The sequence below is a fragment of the Temnothorax longispinosus genome, chromosome 1, assembly GCF_030848805.1.
Source record: "Temnothorax longispinosus isolate EJ_2023e chromosome 1, Tlon_JGU_v1, whole genome shotgun sequence".
Lineage (NCBI taxonomy): Eukaryota > Metazoa > Arthropoda > Insecta > Hymenoptera > Formicidae > Temnothorax > Temnothorax longispinosus.
In genome coordinates, this window is record NC_092358.1 from 23,823,380 (window position 1) to 23,840,201 (window position 16,822).

Consider the following 16,822-nt stretch of genomic DNA (forward strand, 5'->3'; position numbering starts at 1 on the left):
AATAAGTCGATCAAGTTTTCCTTAAAAATAGATGTTATTTCCTTCCAGTAATATATCATAGTATACAATTATTATTATTATTATTAAATAACAGAGATTGGAACAAGAAGAGGGCCATAAGCGTTAAGCATATAATACAACGTATATATATACTTTGTGTCAATATATGGAAGTTTACATTACGTAAACTTTTTCGATCTTTTTAAATGGGAATACTTCTTTGGTCTTTGGGCAAATCACTGTACCGTTATTTTCTTGAGCCATCTTTTCCAATGCCTACAACAAAAATTATAAGTGCAAATATATGTATATTAAAAAAAAAACTACACTCATCTAACATTTTCTCAAATACATATTATGAAATAAATTTTAAAATCAATTATGATATATAATTAAAATTAAATTTTTGTCAAAAATTAAATCATTGAAAAAAAAATGCATATTTATAATTAATACATATGCGCAATTGACTAAAATTAACATGTATAGAACACAATACACATACACATGTACATACATAGTGCATGCATCAATCTTCCTTGTATAATACGTTTAATACTGTAATAATTAATATTTTTATTCGAAATTACTTTAATACTCTACATTGACGTCATATTGATATTATATTATCTTTAGGCCATTTATTTTACTAGCATTACTCTTTTCAATACTTTGAAATATTGATATTTTAAGAGTTATAACATTTTTTAATTATTATTTAACTTATTAATGTTTTAATAATTTAACTTACTTGTTCACCATATACATATCCATTCGGCATCATCATAGGCTGATTATATTCATTTAGTGGTTTCCCACTTATACTGCAAACGAGTCGTGATTGTGAGCAGTGAGCGAAAGGCAACGGTGCGGCTAATTCATTCAATGCTTCGTTGCAAACTGGACAACTAGGATTTCGGCCTTCCTTATTAGCACTATAACATTGGGGAGTCTTAAGAGCTGACAGACCGGCTTGCAGAGCTACCGTGAATACGCTCTGACTCGCTAACTGAAACAGTCTGTAGTTTTCTTGCCGAAATGTCTCGATCAGCTTATCCCATCTGTAGACAAATTTTTATGAATTATTATTGATTTATATAAATCGAATAAACTATTATATAATTTTTATATTATTACGAGATTTTTCAACTTTGTATAACGAATTAAATACGATAACAATGTCAGTTTATAAATGGCAAATGTATAAACAAACCTCTTTTCATCCAGTAGATCTTTATAAGGACTCAAGTATGCGTGGGCCGGGAAGGCCAACTGGCCCATGCAGCACTGAATCTCCTGCAGCTGATAATCGTCATAGTTAGCAAAGTATTTGCGAGCATGCTTCACCGCATCGAGCCGCCTGTCGGTTCGCACTAATTCGATAAATTCTTGCACGCGCAAATTGAACTCCATAGTACTGCCTAGTTTTCTTAATTTCGAACGATTGTCGTGACACCAACCGATGCATCTCGCAGTTTCGTGATTGGCTAAAGATTTCTCTACTTCCCTCGATACCATAAATACATCTGTAAATGTTCCAAAAAATACTTGGTAAACATACAAAATTTATAAAATTTTAGGAACTTGACAATTCAAAGAAATATTTTCTTAAATTTCCCTTTCTTGGGATACTTTTTCAACTCATATCGGTTTATGGTTTATGGGTTATTATCGGTTTACTATTATCAGTTTCTTTTATTAATTTTCTGAATTTTTACTTAAAAATTTACATGCCTAAATATTTCTATAATCCTACTTTTTTCCCATTACAAAAATTATATTTTTGTGAAGATGTGATTTTCTGGTATAACTTCAATATTGATCATTAATTGATGATTGATTCAATAAGATCATTATTTCAGATAAGATAAGAGAAGTGCGACATACCAATATTTGTTAGATCTCTAAGCTCGCTGCTGTCTGCCAGTTTAGTTGCCGTTTTATAATATCCCTTGCGAAGAAAATATTCCACTAGCATTCTGTCTAATCTCTGTCGTCTCCACTGATTCACGGCACTCGGAGAGGTATTGGCATGATCCTTTAAGTGATCTAATCTTCTTTTGCACACCATGCCGGCTTGCAATTCCTCTGCTATGGATTCCTGGGCTTTACGCTTTAGAACTTGAAGCCTGGCGACCACGCCACCGAGCAACTTGCTGATTTCTCCTGTTGCCACATAAGATCCGTCGGTCTTCAGACTTTTCTCAAGTTCGTTAGACACCGCCTGGACATGGGACACTTCTCTGTCGAGAGTTTTCTGAGCGGAGCGGAACTTCTTATTCAGAAGCTCGTATGGAACCTGTTTTTTTTTTTAATTGCATTAATTAAATACAGATTAAGCAGATTTTGATATATATTCTTATTAAAACATTTATTAAACACCGTATAAATATTGATCAAAGTTTCTATCACAGGAATTTAAAATAAATATGAAATAAAGCATGCGTTTAATATAGAAAATTGACAGACTATGTAATACATTTACACATTTATTGCATATATTTATACATAAAATATTTATCTCTTCTAAGAATTTTACTTTTAGAGATTATTTGTTTAGATATTATTTGTTCTTCAAAGATTTGTATTTCAAAAAGTATTATTCAGGATGTTTAAAGAAAAGTGTTACATATTTTGAGAACAGATAGTATTCATCAAAACAAGAAAATATCCAGTAAACGTAGGACCTAAATCGAATACATATTAAGATGTGGGCGAATCTTTATCACATACTATATGAAGTGCTCTATGTGGTTCAATGCAATGTTCGTACGTCATTGATGGGTGTTGAATATACCAAGGCCTTTACACATTGCATTGTATTTAATGCATGCCAGCAAATCCGAAAGCAGCCGCCAGGTATATTTGCAAGGGTGAGTGATTCTCTGAGACGTAAGGCTGAAGGACGTATAATAATGAATGGGAACTACACAGAGCACTTTCTATAGTAGTCTACGATAAAGACTGGCCCATACACATATCTTAATAGGTATTTGATTAAAGACCTATATTTGCTGGACATTTTTCTCTCGTTTTAATGAATACTACCTGCTCTCAAAATATGTAACACTTTTTAACCATTCGGTTTACCTTTATTCCTAGATTTATTTTCAGAAAAATGCTTCTTTAAACATCATAAAAGATGATTACTTTACTTGACAAATATGTATGTGTGTGTGTGTGTACGAATTATGCGGGGTGTCAGGATAAAATTTCCAAACGGTAAAATATCTCGAAAGCATCCCGTGTAATGAAGAAAATTTACCTTCAGCGTGGGGTGTTCGAGGCTCTTCACGTCTGACATATTGGTTAAATGCCCAAGACAATGAGGGGACAAGGAGACAGGAGACGGAGTGGAGAACGCGGAGTCGACGATCTGATTAGGTGTCAATTGCTGCACGTCGCGACGCGATATTCACGTCCATGTCAAACGCGATCGAAAGAGGAATCGACGGCGACTGCACGGGGAGCGAACGGCTCGAAGAAGAATTGCATCCGAGCCCGAGCTCTCTTGCACTCACCCACGTCAATCCACATTCACCTCTAGTTCACTCTTCCGTCACATGTGTCGGTTTGTTTACGCGTTAAAATTCGGCTTTTGTGTCTTTCTCTCGCGCTGACGCCTAAAGCCCGTATCAGTTCCGCATTGAAGGCCCATTGTCGGACTTTGAGAAACTCGACCAATCAGATTATCTCAAATCTCTATCCATTTTGTTCTAAAATCTAATCGAATGAATTCGAATTAACACGCGGTCCTCAATTTTCAATGTATTAGTTTGATTAATAAACTCGGATTAATTTAATCGGTGATTAATTCAATTGGCAAATGTCTGTTTCTATCAATTGTAAATTACTTATTTTAATCTCGGATTATTTAACTTATTTTTTTTTATTTTTTTTATTTATAGAACTAGAAAAAAATAAAAAGTTAAACTAATTTTTTTTAATTCTTAGAACAAAAAAAAGGTAAAAAGTAAGTTAAATCGAGATTAATCTGCATTAATTGATAGAAATAGAAATTAATATATTGTTTACAGCAAAATTTCTAATACATTTATTATCTCCAAGTTAATCTTTTTTCTTACGTTTTAAAGAATAAAAATAGATAATTCTGTCCGTGTGTTAATAAAATATAAGATACTGATCGGCAAGTTAACCGTCGATAAATTAATCGGAGTTTATTCCAATAATGGATATTAAATTTCTATCTCGTTCCTAGTGCAGAGAGTGTAGTTAAAACGATATCGGTGCGTTCTGAAACTCGTTCGAACGGTCCGAAAAGGAATATTTGGTACCTAACCCTAGTTTATTGTTTAAAGTGTGACCTAACCTCCTGAGACCGCGTCGACCGTGATTTGTGCACGCTACGCTCCAGCCTTCCGGAGTCAATCTGTTCGAAGTAAAACATCTTTCCGCGGATATATCCGCGACAATTTGCGACGATCTGTGACCCCCGGTCATGTATTCCATATGCAAAAGTACTCATCCCGCAACGGGAGTCGAGCACGCGATCACATGTCACTTCTTCAACCGTACTGAGAAATGTCTCGTTGTTGCCGGCGCGGATGTTATACGGGTGTTTCGCCTAATTCCCGACGTCGACATGACAAGAAGGGAAAAATACACAGGTACCTTTCAATTTCAATTTTTTAACACCTTATTCCAAAGTGGCAGAATACATATTTGTATATATTTTTTCTTGCAGAAATGCGCCCCCCTAAAATGAAACTGGAGTGCTTGGCGCAGTATACTTTGCACGGGAACATCATGTCCATGCAGGCCGTTCATCTCATCGGATCGCAAAGGGATTCTCTGCTGCTCAGCTTCCGCGACGCAAAACTGTCCGTTGTCGAGTACGATCAGGACATTCATGACCTGAGGACCGTGTCGTTGCATTACTTTGAGGAGGAAGAGATAAAGGTTGCAATTTTTATAGGAACAGGCTAAGCCTATTTCATTCTGGAAAACTAAACTTTATTTTTGAAGCTATTAATGTTTGGAGATATTTTATTTTTCAAGGAATGACACAGTACTGCAATCTGTTTATTTCCAGTCACACAGAGATTAAATTTGTGTTTTAAATACTTTGTTTTTATCAATATTCTTTGATTCAAAATTTCTAATGTTATATGTGGGATGACAATTCTAGGAATTGAACTTGGATCTCTTGCTTGGCAAGCGATTGCTCTAACGCTGAGCTATCCAACCCAAATTTAATTCTTAGCGATATACAAATATCTCTAGCTTGCATTTTATTTGACTAGGATGGATGGACGAATCATCATCATATACCGATAGTAAGAGTGGATCCTGAAGGAAGATGCGCAGTAATGTTGATATTCGGTAGAAAACTGGTTGTGCTACCTTTTCGTAAGGACCCCAGTCTTGATGACGGTGACTTACTTGACACTGCGAAATTATCGTCTTCCAATAAGACTCCAATATTGTCCTCATACATGATAGTATTGAAAACACTGGAGGAGAAGATGGATAATGTGATAGACTTACAGTTTCTGCATGGATATTATGAACCTACACTATTAATTTTATACGAACCAGTAAGAACATTCTCAGGGTAAGGATCAGTTTTATATTAACCAAGTAAATAAGAGATTAATATCCATCAATCATGAATTATTGTGATCTGTGTATACAGGCGTATCGCGGTGAGACAGGATACTTGCGCAATGGTTGCCATATCTTTGAATATTCAGCAAAGGGTTCATCCTATCATTTGGTCAGTCTCCAATTTGCCGTTTGACTGTTACCAAGCTGTACCTGTGAAGAAACCGCTGGGTGGCACCTTGATAATGGCAGTCAACTCGCTTATTTATTTGAATCAAAGCATACCACCTTATGGAGTATCACTTAATAGTTTAGCAGACACAAGTACAAATTTCCCATTAAGTAAGCAGAATTTCCAGTAGTATTATGTACAATTTATGATGTCCATGTATTAATTATTAAATATGTACTCGTTACTTTGGTTTATTATTGCAGAGCCGCAGGAAGGAGTAAAGATGAGTTTGGAAGGAGCGCAGGTAGCATTTATATCTGCGGATCGTTTAGTTATTTCTTTGAAAAGTGGAGAACTCTATGTTTTGTCTCTCTTTGCCGACAGTATGCGATCTGTGCGTGGATTTCACTTTGACAAGGCTGCTGCTAGTGTGTTAACATCATGTGTAAGCATTCGTACTTGATTTTTAATCGCTATATATGTATGCAAATATCTATCTTTTCGATAGCATGTATAGTTACGTTATATATTTGTTATATTTTAGGTATGTATGTGCGAGGATAATTATCTTTTCCTCGGGTCTCGACTTGGTAATTCGTTACTATTGCGATTCACGGAGAAGGAACCGGAAACTTTGAAAAATCTGAATGGTGGTGAGATTACCATTGAAGAAAATGAAAGTGAAGAAACTCCAGCTAAGAAGGCGAAGCAAGACTTTCTTGGCGACTGGATGGCGTCGGATGTATTGGATATCAAAGATCCAGAAGAGTTAGAAGTGTATGGTAGCGAAACTCATACATCTATTCAGATCACTTCATATATTTTTGAGGTACCAGCAACTTTTCTTATTTATTATACATGATATATTCTCTGTCGTATATTAATTTCAATTTTTTATTTCTTTTGTATCAATCGCAATCAATTTTTTATTCGTAGGTATGTGACAGTTTATTGAACATTGGACCATGTGGAAATATTTCTATGGGAGAACCAGCCTTCCTGTCGGAAGAATTTCTACAGAATCAAGACCCTGATGTAGAACTTGTGACGACATCCGGATATGGAAAGAATGGTGCACTTTGCGTATTGCAACGTTCTATACGTCCTCAGGTAATATTAAAGCATACTTACATATTATATGTGTAGACAATTTATATTCTAAATTTTAATATATTGATTGCTACGGTAAAATTAAATTTATATTATTTATTATACATTTTCTCTCTTTCAAGTTTCTTGAATATTTAATTTAGACAAAGCTAATGCTTGTTTTAATCGAGAGAAAAACATTTGATTATAGAATTTGTAGAACTTGTGTACATTTTTAGGAAAGAATAATTAATTCTAGATTAACCAGAGAAAGTTGATGATTATCTATTATTAAAATTAATGTTGCAAATTATAAGACGCCACATTTGCTGAAAGTATAATTGTGTTCTAATAAATCTCTTTAATAAAAATAGGTTGTGACAACATTTGAGCTTCCTGGCTGTGAAGACATGTGGACTGTCATTGGCACATTAAATAACGATGAAATCAAGACGGAAGCAGAAGGATCTCACGCTTTCTTGATATTGAGTCAAGAAGATTCAACTATGGTATAATAATATTTTTAATATAACATTTAAGTGTTGCTTTATGTCTTAGATGATAATTAATACTTAATTTGTAATATAATTCATTCACAGATTCTGCAAACCGGTCAAGAGATTAATGAGGTAGATCAGAGTGGATTCAGTACACAGGGGAGTACAGTATTCGCCGGTAATCTTGGTGCTAACCGATACATTGTACAAGTTACTCAAATGGGAGTGCGTCTTTTGCAAGGCATTGAACAAGTATGCACATTAACCCTTAAATATTCATTAGGTTGATTTTATTTGAGCGGTTTTTGCTTTTGTTTATTATTTTTTTTATGAAAAAAAAAAAAAACTAATCTCGTATAAAATCTTTGTTATAAACTGGAAATAGAATACTCAATATCTTTATTAATTGACAATCCTCAGATATGATTTATTGTGAATTTAAATATTTCATTCAATACAAATTTTGCAAACAGAAGCAAAGTAATGATATTTTCATGTTATTTCTTTGATTTATGCGTTTATTTCTTCGTTAATTTTACCGTTAAATAAATACATTTGCATTTTTATACAATATTAACTTTTATATATTTATTATTAATTACAGATTCAACATATGCCTATAGATCTTGGCTGTCCAATTGTGCATGCAAGTTGTGCCGATCCATACGTAGCGTTACTCTCGGAAGACGGACAAGTGATGTTATTGACACTTAGAGAAGTAAGAGGCACAGCAAGATTGCATGCTCAAACTGCCAATCTACTGTTTGTAAGTTGATAATAATTAATGTTACATAAATAATACACGAACTATTCTTGAAATCTATACTACTTGTATGTGTATATCTTTAGCGGCCGCAGATAGAGGCATTATGCGCTTATAGAGACGTAAGCGGGATTTTTACAACGCAATTACTTGAGAATGCAGACGATGAGCAGACTGAAGAAGAATATAATGTAGAGGAACCGTCCGTACTTAGCAATATCGATAATGAAGACGATCTATTGTACGGCGATGCCCCAGCATTCCAAATGCCTGCACCATCATATCCAAAAGCATCAGATGGAACTGCTAAAAAACTACCTTGGTAAAATTATTTAGCCATTCGTTACACAGCGTGTTTCTAAAGTATTTGGCTGAACTTGTTATATTTCACAAACGTTTATTATTATTATTATTATTATTATTATTATTATTAAATTAGAATTTTAGAAGAGACAAAATATTCGACCAAATATTTTTTAAGTACATCCTATATCTTTGATATAAAAAGGATAGCGTATCAATATACATTTTCGTGATACGAATTTTTGTAATAGGTGGCAAAGGCATTTGCAAGAAATTAAATCCACGTACTGGCTACTTGTATATAGAGACAGTGGGACGCTGGAAATCTACTCCTTACCTGATTTACGATTATCTTATCTTATTCGCAACTTTGGCTTCGGCCAGTATGTATTGCACGACAGTATGGAATCCACAACTTTGCAATCAACGCCACTCAATGAAATTCCCCACCCTGATATGCAGGTAATTTATCTACAAATGTGTCTCTTGGTATGTGAAAATCTTAAAAATCTTATGCTCTTAACAAATATATATTTTTATAGGTCCGTGAAATTCTGATGGTTGCTCTAGGACATCATGGAAGTCGACCGATGCTCTTAGTACGTCTCGACTCAGAATTGCAAATATATCAAGCTTACAGGTATCCAAAGGGATATCTAAAACTGAGGTTTAAGAAATTGGACCATGGAATAATTCCGGGACGTTTAAGGTTCGAGTAATTTTAACATATATGCTACTATAATTTCTAATATAATATAGAATAGTAATTTTAATATAATAATTACTACATTATATATAACATATTTAAAAATAACTATTACTGTACTACTGTTTATTTTTTTCCATTAAAATGGAGCTTGTATTTAAAAAAAGCTCTTTTATTTAAGTTATTTAAGTAAAACAATTTTTAACTGAATTTCCTCCACAGTCCAAGACCCAAGGAGGAAGATATCCCAAGGAACACGAGCGACTCTCGCATTTGCGTGATGCGTTACTTTAGCAATATCGCCGGATATAATGGAGTATTTATCTGCAGCGATTATCCACATTGGATATTTTTGACTGGACGTGGTGAATTACGCACACATCCAATGGGCATTGATGGCTCCGTCACATCTTTCGCTGCTTTTAATAATATTAATTGTCCTCAAGGTTTCCTGTACTTTAATAGAAAGGTATAACGTTGTTTTCAATATATATTTCATAATAAGTAAGATAAGATGACACAGATCTCATTTTCCAGGAAGAGCTACGGATATGCGTTTTACCAACTCATTTATCGTACGACGCTCCGTGGCCAGTTAGAAAAGTTCCCTTACGATGTACCCCGCATTTTGTTACGTACCATCTCGAAAGCAAGACCTACTGCGTTATAACAAGCACAGCTGAACCTCTGAAAAGTTACTACAGATTTAACGGCGAAGACAAGGTATTGACAAATAAATTTTATTTTTTTTTATTTTTTAGAATATTTATCAATATCTATGTATCAAATATTTAGAGTACCAAATTTAGAGACACTAAAAATTAATATTGACAAATGCATTTTTTATCAATTAGGAATTTACGGAAGAGGAACGCCCAGAAAGGTTTCTTTATCCATCTCAAGAACAATTTTCCATTGTGCTATTTTCTCCGGTTTCATGGGAAACTATTCCCAATACAAAAATCGAGCTGGACCAATGGGAACATGTCACTTGTTTAAAGAACGTATCTCTGGCTTATGAAGGAACAAGATCTGGTTTGAAAGGTTACATAGTATTAGGAACAAATTATAATTACGGCGAAGATATCACAAGCAGAGGACGAGTGAGTTCTATATTTATATAGAAAATATTTTCAAGTTTTATCAGTTAATGATTTTATTTTTAAAATTTTCAGATTCTTATATTCGACATAATTGAAGTAGTACCTGAGCCTGGCCAGCCATTAACTAAAAATAGATTTAAACAGATTTATGCGAAGGAACAAAAGGGACCTATAACTGCTATAACACAAGTATCAGGATTCTTAGTCTCAGCTGTTGGACAAAAGGTATTCCCTCTTGATTCACTTCTACGAGAATTGCGTCCATTGTAAATGGCATTAAACATTGTTTTGTTGCAGATATATATTTGGCAATTAAAAGATAACGATCTTGTCGGAGTCGCTTTTATTGATACCCAAATCTACATCCATCAAATGCTAAGTATTAAAAGTCTTATTCTGATAGCCGACGTTTACAAATCCATTAGTTTGCTGAGATTTCAGGAAGAATATAGGACACTCTCTCTTGTCAGCAGAGTGAGTATGATTTATTTTGGATGTACATAAATTACATATTTATGAATGCATTCAAAATATATAATTTATTTTGTTACAGGATTTTAGACCTGCGGAAGTATACACAATAGAGTATTTAATTGATAATACAAATTTAGGTTTTGTTGTGGCTGATGGGGAGAGCAATTTAGCTTTATTTATGTATCAACCGGAGTCCAGAGAAAGTCTGGGAGGTCAAAAGCTAATTAGAAAGGCGGATTTTCATCTAGGACAAAAAGTAAACACTTTCTTTCGTATTAGATGTAGAGTCACCGATCCTGCAAATGACAAGAAACAGTTTTCCGGAGCTGATAAAAGACATGTTACTATGTACGGTAAGTCGAAAAGTGTATTTTAGAAATAGCAATAACCCTTTAATGGAATATTTTTGAAATATTCAAGTATTTTTTGCATGCGAATATATCTCTTCTTACATTTTAGCATCGTTGGACGGCAGCCTTGGTTATATTCTACCAGTACCAGAAAAAACATATCGGAGATTACTTATGTTACAAAACGTGCTGGTCACACATATCTGTCACATTGCAGGCTTGAATCCAAAAGCTTATCGGCAAGTTTCAATTAAAAATTTATATAGATATTATACATTTGTTAATTCCTTTACTTGCTACTTTAATTATTTGAATTTTTGAGAATATTATTAACATAGAAATCTTTTTCTTTTATTTAGCACGTATAAAAGTTACGTACGAAATCAAGGGAATCCGGCAAGGGGCATCATTGATGGCGATTTGGTTTGGCGTTACCTCTTCTTACCCAACAATGAGAAAGCAGATTTGGCAAAGAAAATTGGAACGCGCGTTCAAGAGATTATTGAAGATATTACTGAGATTGATCGGCAAACGGCCCATTTTTAATTGCAATTGTATTATATTTTTATATTTATATAGCCAATTTATTATTTTTATATTGAAAATAGCATAAGATATAAAACTCTGCCTGTAGCATTATTAAATGTTACATGTATGAATAGTATGTACATCCTGAAATGATCACAGCATTGCACAATTATCTTGCAATTGTTTAACTCATACATCATGTTATATTATTGATTGAACCTAAATTTGTTGCACTTTAATATCAAACAATACTAAACGGACATATAATTTATTTTATTTTATTACATAAAAAATGATAGTGCTTTATGATAATTTTTTGCCACATAGGCTGATGAATTTATTTATGCACAATTAAATTAAGTAATAGAAATATATTGCGTCACTATGACGACATATCTTTTCAAAAATGCATCAATCATTTATGTCGCCTTCATCATTGGCCAGAAAGAGTATCGTCGAAAGACGGTTAACTTTACGAAGAGAGACTCAAAAATGTACGTACTACTCAAAAATCTTGTAATTAATATGTACAGATGTAAAATAAAATTTACCAATTTTTTAAATAAATGAACGATTCATATAAAGATAGTTACATGAGAAAGCTCTATTATAGACTAAAACTTCCCTGAGATTACACAGTTTCATATTACTTATTATTGATCAAACAATTCTTGAAAGCTAGTTGTATTGTCAAGTTCCTTGAAAATCGTTCTTCTCTTTTTCTCATATTTCTTTAAAAAAGTTTTTAAGTTAGATTTTGTGAAGTATCAGTAAGTATCTTAGTATTAATTTCTGTCTATTTAACAATCAATATTTAACAATTTTAATGTTATTACTCAGTGCCTATTGAACCATCATTGTTAGAAAGAAGACTTTGCGAAGCGTTTGATGTGTTTGATAATGCAAGGAGTGGAGAGGTAGATGTTAGAGATTTGGGAACTATAATTAGAGCATTAGGTAATGTTCACATTATAAAAATTCTAATAAGTTTCTTTTGTAGAACACACAATTCAAATTCTTTTACATTATTTAACAGGATGTGTCATCACGGAAGCTGAATTACAAGAAATACAAGTAGAAGTAGAAGATGTCGAAAATAATTGTGTGCCACTGAACAGATTTGTGGAATATATGAGCAAAGCGATTAACGAACGCAAGTATGTTTAAGTAAAACCTTTTTTCGTTATCGAAATAAGTAGTCGATGCATCAGAAAAATGGATAATATAACATAGTAACTATAAACTTGCTCGGTATTTAGGTTTAAACCAGCAGAACCAGAAGAGTTATTGAAAGCGTTCCAATTATTAGATCCTGAAAATCGCGGATATATCATGAAAGATGATTTAGAGAAATCAATTATGGAAATTGGGGAACCATTTACAAAGGAAGAAGTGGCCGATATGATGGCCGTAGCCTGCGATGCCGAAACTGGAAAAATTAATTATGAGCATTACATCAATTTGCTAATTGTGCGTAAAAATATAAATTTATTTTCAATATTACAAAAAAAAATTTTTTAACAGGAATATACATTTTATCTTAAATAATCGTCGCGTTATTAAATATATTGTTTGAAATCATCATTCAAGATATAAAAATTACAGGTAAAAATTCCCGAAAATATTAATGTATATAATATTGTTGATGAAATGGAAACTGCAAAATTGGCAGAATTGCCTAAAAGGCGCAGATGGGAAAGCATTTTGTTTAAGGAAGATATTACCTGACACAAAATATATTACTTTAGTGGCAATAATTTATATGAAAAGGATATGATATCAATATAAGAAATATTCAAATCTGTGATTAGAAAAGTCATATAAATTTATTTTATATTTCGTTTATAAATATATTTCCAAAAAAATACATGTACCCATTTATATCTAACATTAATATAATATCTATGTGATATTGGGAATATCAAGAATATTAGAAATATTAAAACTAAGAATGAAAATAATTTACAACTTGGAGAATATTGGAGGATCACCTTTAACAGCTTGAGCCATAGCTGCATTCAAAAAATCTTCACTTTGGAGCATTGCCTTATTTTGCATTGCCTATTGAAATAAGTCCCAAAAATGTATTATCGAAACAACCCTCTAAGTATGAGAAATTATTTCATACATATATTTATAGCAAATAATAAATTTTTATTATATAATTTCCAGGTGGAATAAGCAGAAAAAAAGCACTCACAATATGATCCAATCCTTCTTGAACAGAATGGTCTCTGGAATATACCAGATTCATTTTTGAACCTTGCACTGCAACTGGACTCTTACTTGCGATATCTTCAGCAACTTCTATTGATTTATTCAATAAGCTAAGTAGAAAATATAAATGTCATATTAATTTATATCATTCTGTTCGAATAATCATTACAAGCTTATATTTCTCGTTTCAATGTATCTCACCTCTCCTCATTATCCAACATGCGGTTTATAAATCCACTTTCCAGCGCTTCAGTAGCTGGATACTTTCGCGCCGTATAAACAAGCTCTCTTACCAAGCTGTCGGATCCCACAATTTTTGGAAATCTCTGAAGCGTACCTACATCAGCCGCCATACCTATATCAACTTCCTTTATTTGAAAATATGCATTGGAAGAAGCGTAGCGTATATCAGCCGCGGATATCATGTCCACACCTGCGCCAATGCATGCACCGTGCACAGCAGCTATCACAGGTTTTGAGCACTGTCAAAATAATATTGCCCCCATTATTTTGATCATATAAATTAAAAAGAAGCATAATAAAACAGTCTATCAGTGAAAACTAGATCTATAGAAAATGCAAATCATAATACATCATATTTTTACTAATTATATCTTTGTGTGAATAACTTTGAGATACCTCTTCTATAGCAGTAAATGAATCTTGATAATCCTTAATTTTAGGCTCTAGAAGTTTGCATCTGCGCGCGATGTCCTCGTGTTCCGCTAAGCTTTGACCTATTTCCATCATCCCCTGCAGATCAATTCCTGCAACGTCAGATTGTCGGATTACAAAATGAAATTCTTTCGGCACTCAGATACATACATATAATAATCCTTATATTTATTTCACAATTTACCCGCGCAAAACACCTTGCCAGCACCTGACAGAATAACTACTCTGCAATCTGGATTCGTTGATAATTCCTTGAAACACTCCTTAAATTCTCTAAAAGAAAATTATCCATGAGAGCATAAGCACTTAGTCATGAAACAACAGGGAGACGACAAGAGATTACCTACTTCCACATAGTCGAATTCATTGCATTCAGTTTCTCCGGCCTATTCAACTTGACCATGTAAACAAACGGTTTTGGAGTAGATACTGCTAGTGTTTTGTACGTCGGCGACATTTCTGTGGAGTATCTCAGCGCGGTGGCAGCTTGTAAATCTGCAATTAAGGATGTTTTAAGAAAAAATACATTATAATTATCGCATAACAACTAGATCTCTCTATAACTAAGATTTTCAACTGATTAAAACTGTTTAATTAAAAAAATATAACATGGAAGAGGAACACATCTGATCATATAAATGACTGAAGATGTACAAAAATATACAAGTTTTTAAACAGTACGCTGAACAGATTTGAAAACAAAGGATTAGGCATCTATGCAGCTTACATTTCCCAATTGATCCCGATAATCTATTCTTTACAATATTTATTGCCATCCCAAGTGTTTGACAGACAGAAATAAAGTATAAAGCTGAACGTGCGTTACTGTATTTATATTACACGACATAAATTTAACCAAGTAAACTAAGTATCTAAAAAGTGCAAAGTGCAAAATGCAAATATATTATTCATATACACATAAGAGACACATACTACAATACTACGTTTATGCGAGCGTTAAGCCCCTTGCACAATAGGCGATAGCGACAGCGACAAAGTTGCCGACAAAGATATAGCAACTTTATCGCTGTCGCTATCGCTATCGCCTATTGTGCAAGGGGCTTTACTTCTGTAGTAACTTACGATAATTCACTACTCGTTTTATGCGGAAAAATTATCGTAAGTTATACAGAAGTAACACTCGCGTGAACATATAGTAACAGTAATAAATCAAGCGTTTCGATAAATATTAATAGGTTTATATTATCGTACGCATATCATGCATGTCAATTTTATCACAATTTTTTCAGCACCCTCTAGCTTTATTCTCGGAAGCATTGAACTAAAAGTGGATCACGTGTCCAGCGGCGGGAAATTGCAGATTTAAGCTTTGCTTGCATGGTACATATATATCTTCAGTAATCGCTAATTAATAAAATTTACCGATGATTAATTCAGTCCTCCTTCCTGCGATTTTTAAAAACTTGAATATTTTTGTAAGTTATTGAATAACAAACTATTAGTACCTTCGAAATTAGAACGCTGTTTCTGAAAGAATATTACACTTGGCGCCTATTTCGATCAGAACGACGTTCATGCCGACGCTACATGTCCGAATTCGAACAGTTACTAACTTCAGTCATTGAGCGTCGTGGATATGTAATGGATGAGATCGAGCGGCGTCACGGCGACGCGTTTAATTAGTTAATTATCATAATCGATCTGTTGATGAGAGTATACTCGGCGCTCGTACATTATTGCAGCATTATTATTGTTGAAACGCGCGTTTCGCGAGATTGAGACAATTGAGCCCGATCGACGAGCGCGAGCATAATCGACAAAGGCTGCGGTCCACTTGACGCTACAAATACTTCGGAGCGTTTTTCTTCTCCTTCTTTCTTCATTGAAAGAAAAGAGAAGAGGAATATGCTTCGAAGCATTTGTAGCGTTCAGTGGATTGCAGCCTATGTTTGTATACATATTACAATACAGCATCGAAACATAAGCATACGTCATTTTCGTGGGGCAAAACGCGAGAGTGCACGGAAGTGACGGAAGACGGAAGTGCAGTTTGAAAGCAGCAGGTGCAGCAGTCGTTTGCTCATCCTGACGCGTGAAGTTAGCCGCGCGCTTTTCGAATTTCCTCCGCTACTCGAGATTCGCGCACCGATCTGCGGCGACACCGCACCAACGGATCGTCGCTTCGCGCGAACGTATTTTTCTCGCGTTGATCCTCTATCGCGACGTGACAAAGCGCGGATCGCGTGCAATTATAACGCCGGGAGTGCCGTACGGTATGCCGTGCGATCATTGAACTTTGGTGATTAGTGCGCGGTGGGAGTGCGCGATCTCAATTAATCTCGCGAGTGTTAATTACGAGTGAGTGCCGTGAAGGAGCAGCCATGGTTGGGACGAGAGAGGAGGAGGAGGCCCGGGGAGG

The 16,822-nt window shown here is 34.2% G+C and overlaps 5 protein-coding genes across 8 annotated transcripts; 3 read left to right on the plus strand and 2 right to left on the minus strand.

The window, feature by feature from the left end:
- Positions 1-15: 15 nt before the first annotated feature.
- Positions 16-3,635, minus strand: Kaz (E3 ubiquitin-protein transferase Katazuke). 2 transcript variants are annotated; one of them, XM_071789366.1, is made up of 5 exons: positions 3,266-3,634; positions 1,888-2,299; positions 1,214-1,526; positions 752-1,061; positions 16-276 (listed from the first exon to the last, which is right to left on the minus strand). In XM_071789366.1, exons 1-5 carry the CDS (start codon positions 3,302-3,304, stop codon positions 175-177), a joined length of 1,176 nt encoding a protein of 391 aa, XP_071645467.1. In that variant the 5' UTR covers positions 3,305-3,634; the 3' UTR covers positions 16-174. The 2 variants fall into 2 exon arrangements, with proteins under 2 accessions (XP_071645467.1, XP_071645478.1); XM_071789377.1 differs by having other exon boundaries at positions 216-558; positions 3,266-3,635.
- A 670-nt stretch (positions 3,636-4,305) lies between these two features.
- On the plus strand, positions 4,306-6,423 carry LOC139819734 (cleavage and polyadenylation specificity factor subunit 1-like). The gene is made up of 7 exons (XM_071789389.1): positions 4,306-4,628; positions 4,706-4,920; positions 5,265-5,575; positions 5,657-5,907; positions 6,001-6,041; positions 6,122-6,182; positions 6,282-6,423. The coding sequence occupies exons 1-6, from the start codon at positions 4,460-4,462 to the stop codon at positions 6,149-6,151; spliced, it is 1,017 nt and encodes a 338-aa protein (XP_071645490.1). The 5' UTR covers positions 4,306-4,459; the 3' UTR covers positions 6,152-6,182; positions 6,282-6,423.
- On the plus strand, positions 6,288-11,568 carry LOC139814447 (cleavage and polyadenylation specificity factor subunit 1-like). The gene is made up of 16 exons (XM_071780744.1): positions 6,288-6,566; positions 6,674-6,847; positions 7,201-7,335; positions 7,426-7,575; positions 7,928-8,089; positions 8,173-8,408; positions 8,641-8,851; positions 8,932-9,098; positions 9,318-9,564; positions 9,633-9,818; positions 9,950-10,198; positions 10,271-10,423; positions 10,496-10,672; positions 10,752-11,025; positions 11,132-11,261; positions 11,382-11,568. The coding sequence occupies exons 1-16, from the start codon at positions 6,288-6,290 to the stop codon at positions 11,566-11,568; spliced, it is 3,117 nt and encodes a 1,038-aa protein (XP_071636845.1).
- Positions 11,564-13,943, plus strand: LOC139819746 (dynein regulatory complex protein 8). Of its 3 annotated transcripts, none has more exons than XM_071789435.1 (5): positions 11,564-12,044; positions 12,391-12,507; positions 12,587-12,707; positions 12,810-13,020; positions 13,723-13,943. In XM_071789435.1, exons 1-5 carry the CDS (start codon positions 11,957-11,959, stop codon positions 13,729-13,731), a joined length of 546 nt encoding a protein of 181 aa, XP_071645536.1. In that variant the 5' UTR covers positions 11,564-11,956; the 3' UTR covers positions 13,732-13,943. The 3 variants fall into 3 exon arrangements, with proteins under 3 accessions (XP_071645536.1, XP_071645527.1, XP_071645518.1); XM_071789426.1 differs by lacking the exon at positions 13,723-13,943 and adding an exon at positions 13,156-13,296 and having other exon boundaries at positions 11,564-12,320; XM_071789417.1 differs by lacking the exon at positions 13,723-13,943 and adding an exon at positions 13,156-13,296.
- Positions 13,355-15,370, minus strand: LOC139819740 (delta(3,5)-Delta(2,4)-dienoyl-CoA isomerase, mitochondrial). The gene is made up of 7 exons (XM_071789404.1): positions 15,170-15,370; positions 14,790-14,937; positions 14,627-14,715; positions 14,407-14,534; positions 13,969-14,249; positions 13,751-13,877; positions 13,355-13,611 (listed from the first exon to the last, which is right to left on the minus strand). Exons 1-7 carry the CDS (start codon positions 15,216-15,218, stop codon positions 13,513-13,515), a joined length of 921 nt encoding a protein of 306 aa, XP_071645505.1. The 5' UTR covers positions 15,219-15,370; the 3' UTR covers positions 13,355-13,512.
- Between the last annotated feature and the right edge of the window lie 1,452 nt (positions 15,371-16,822).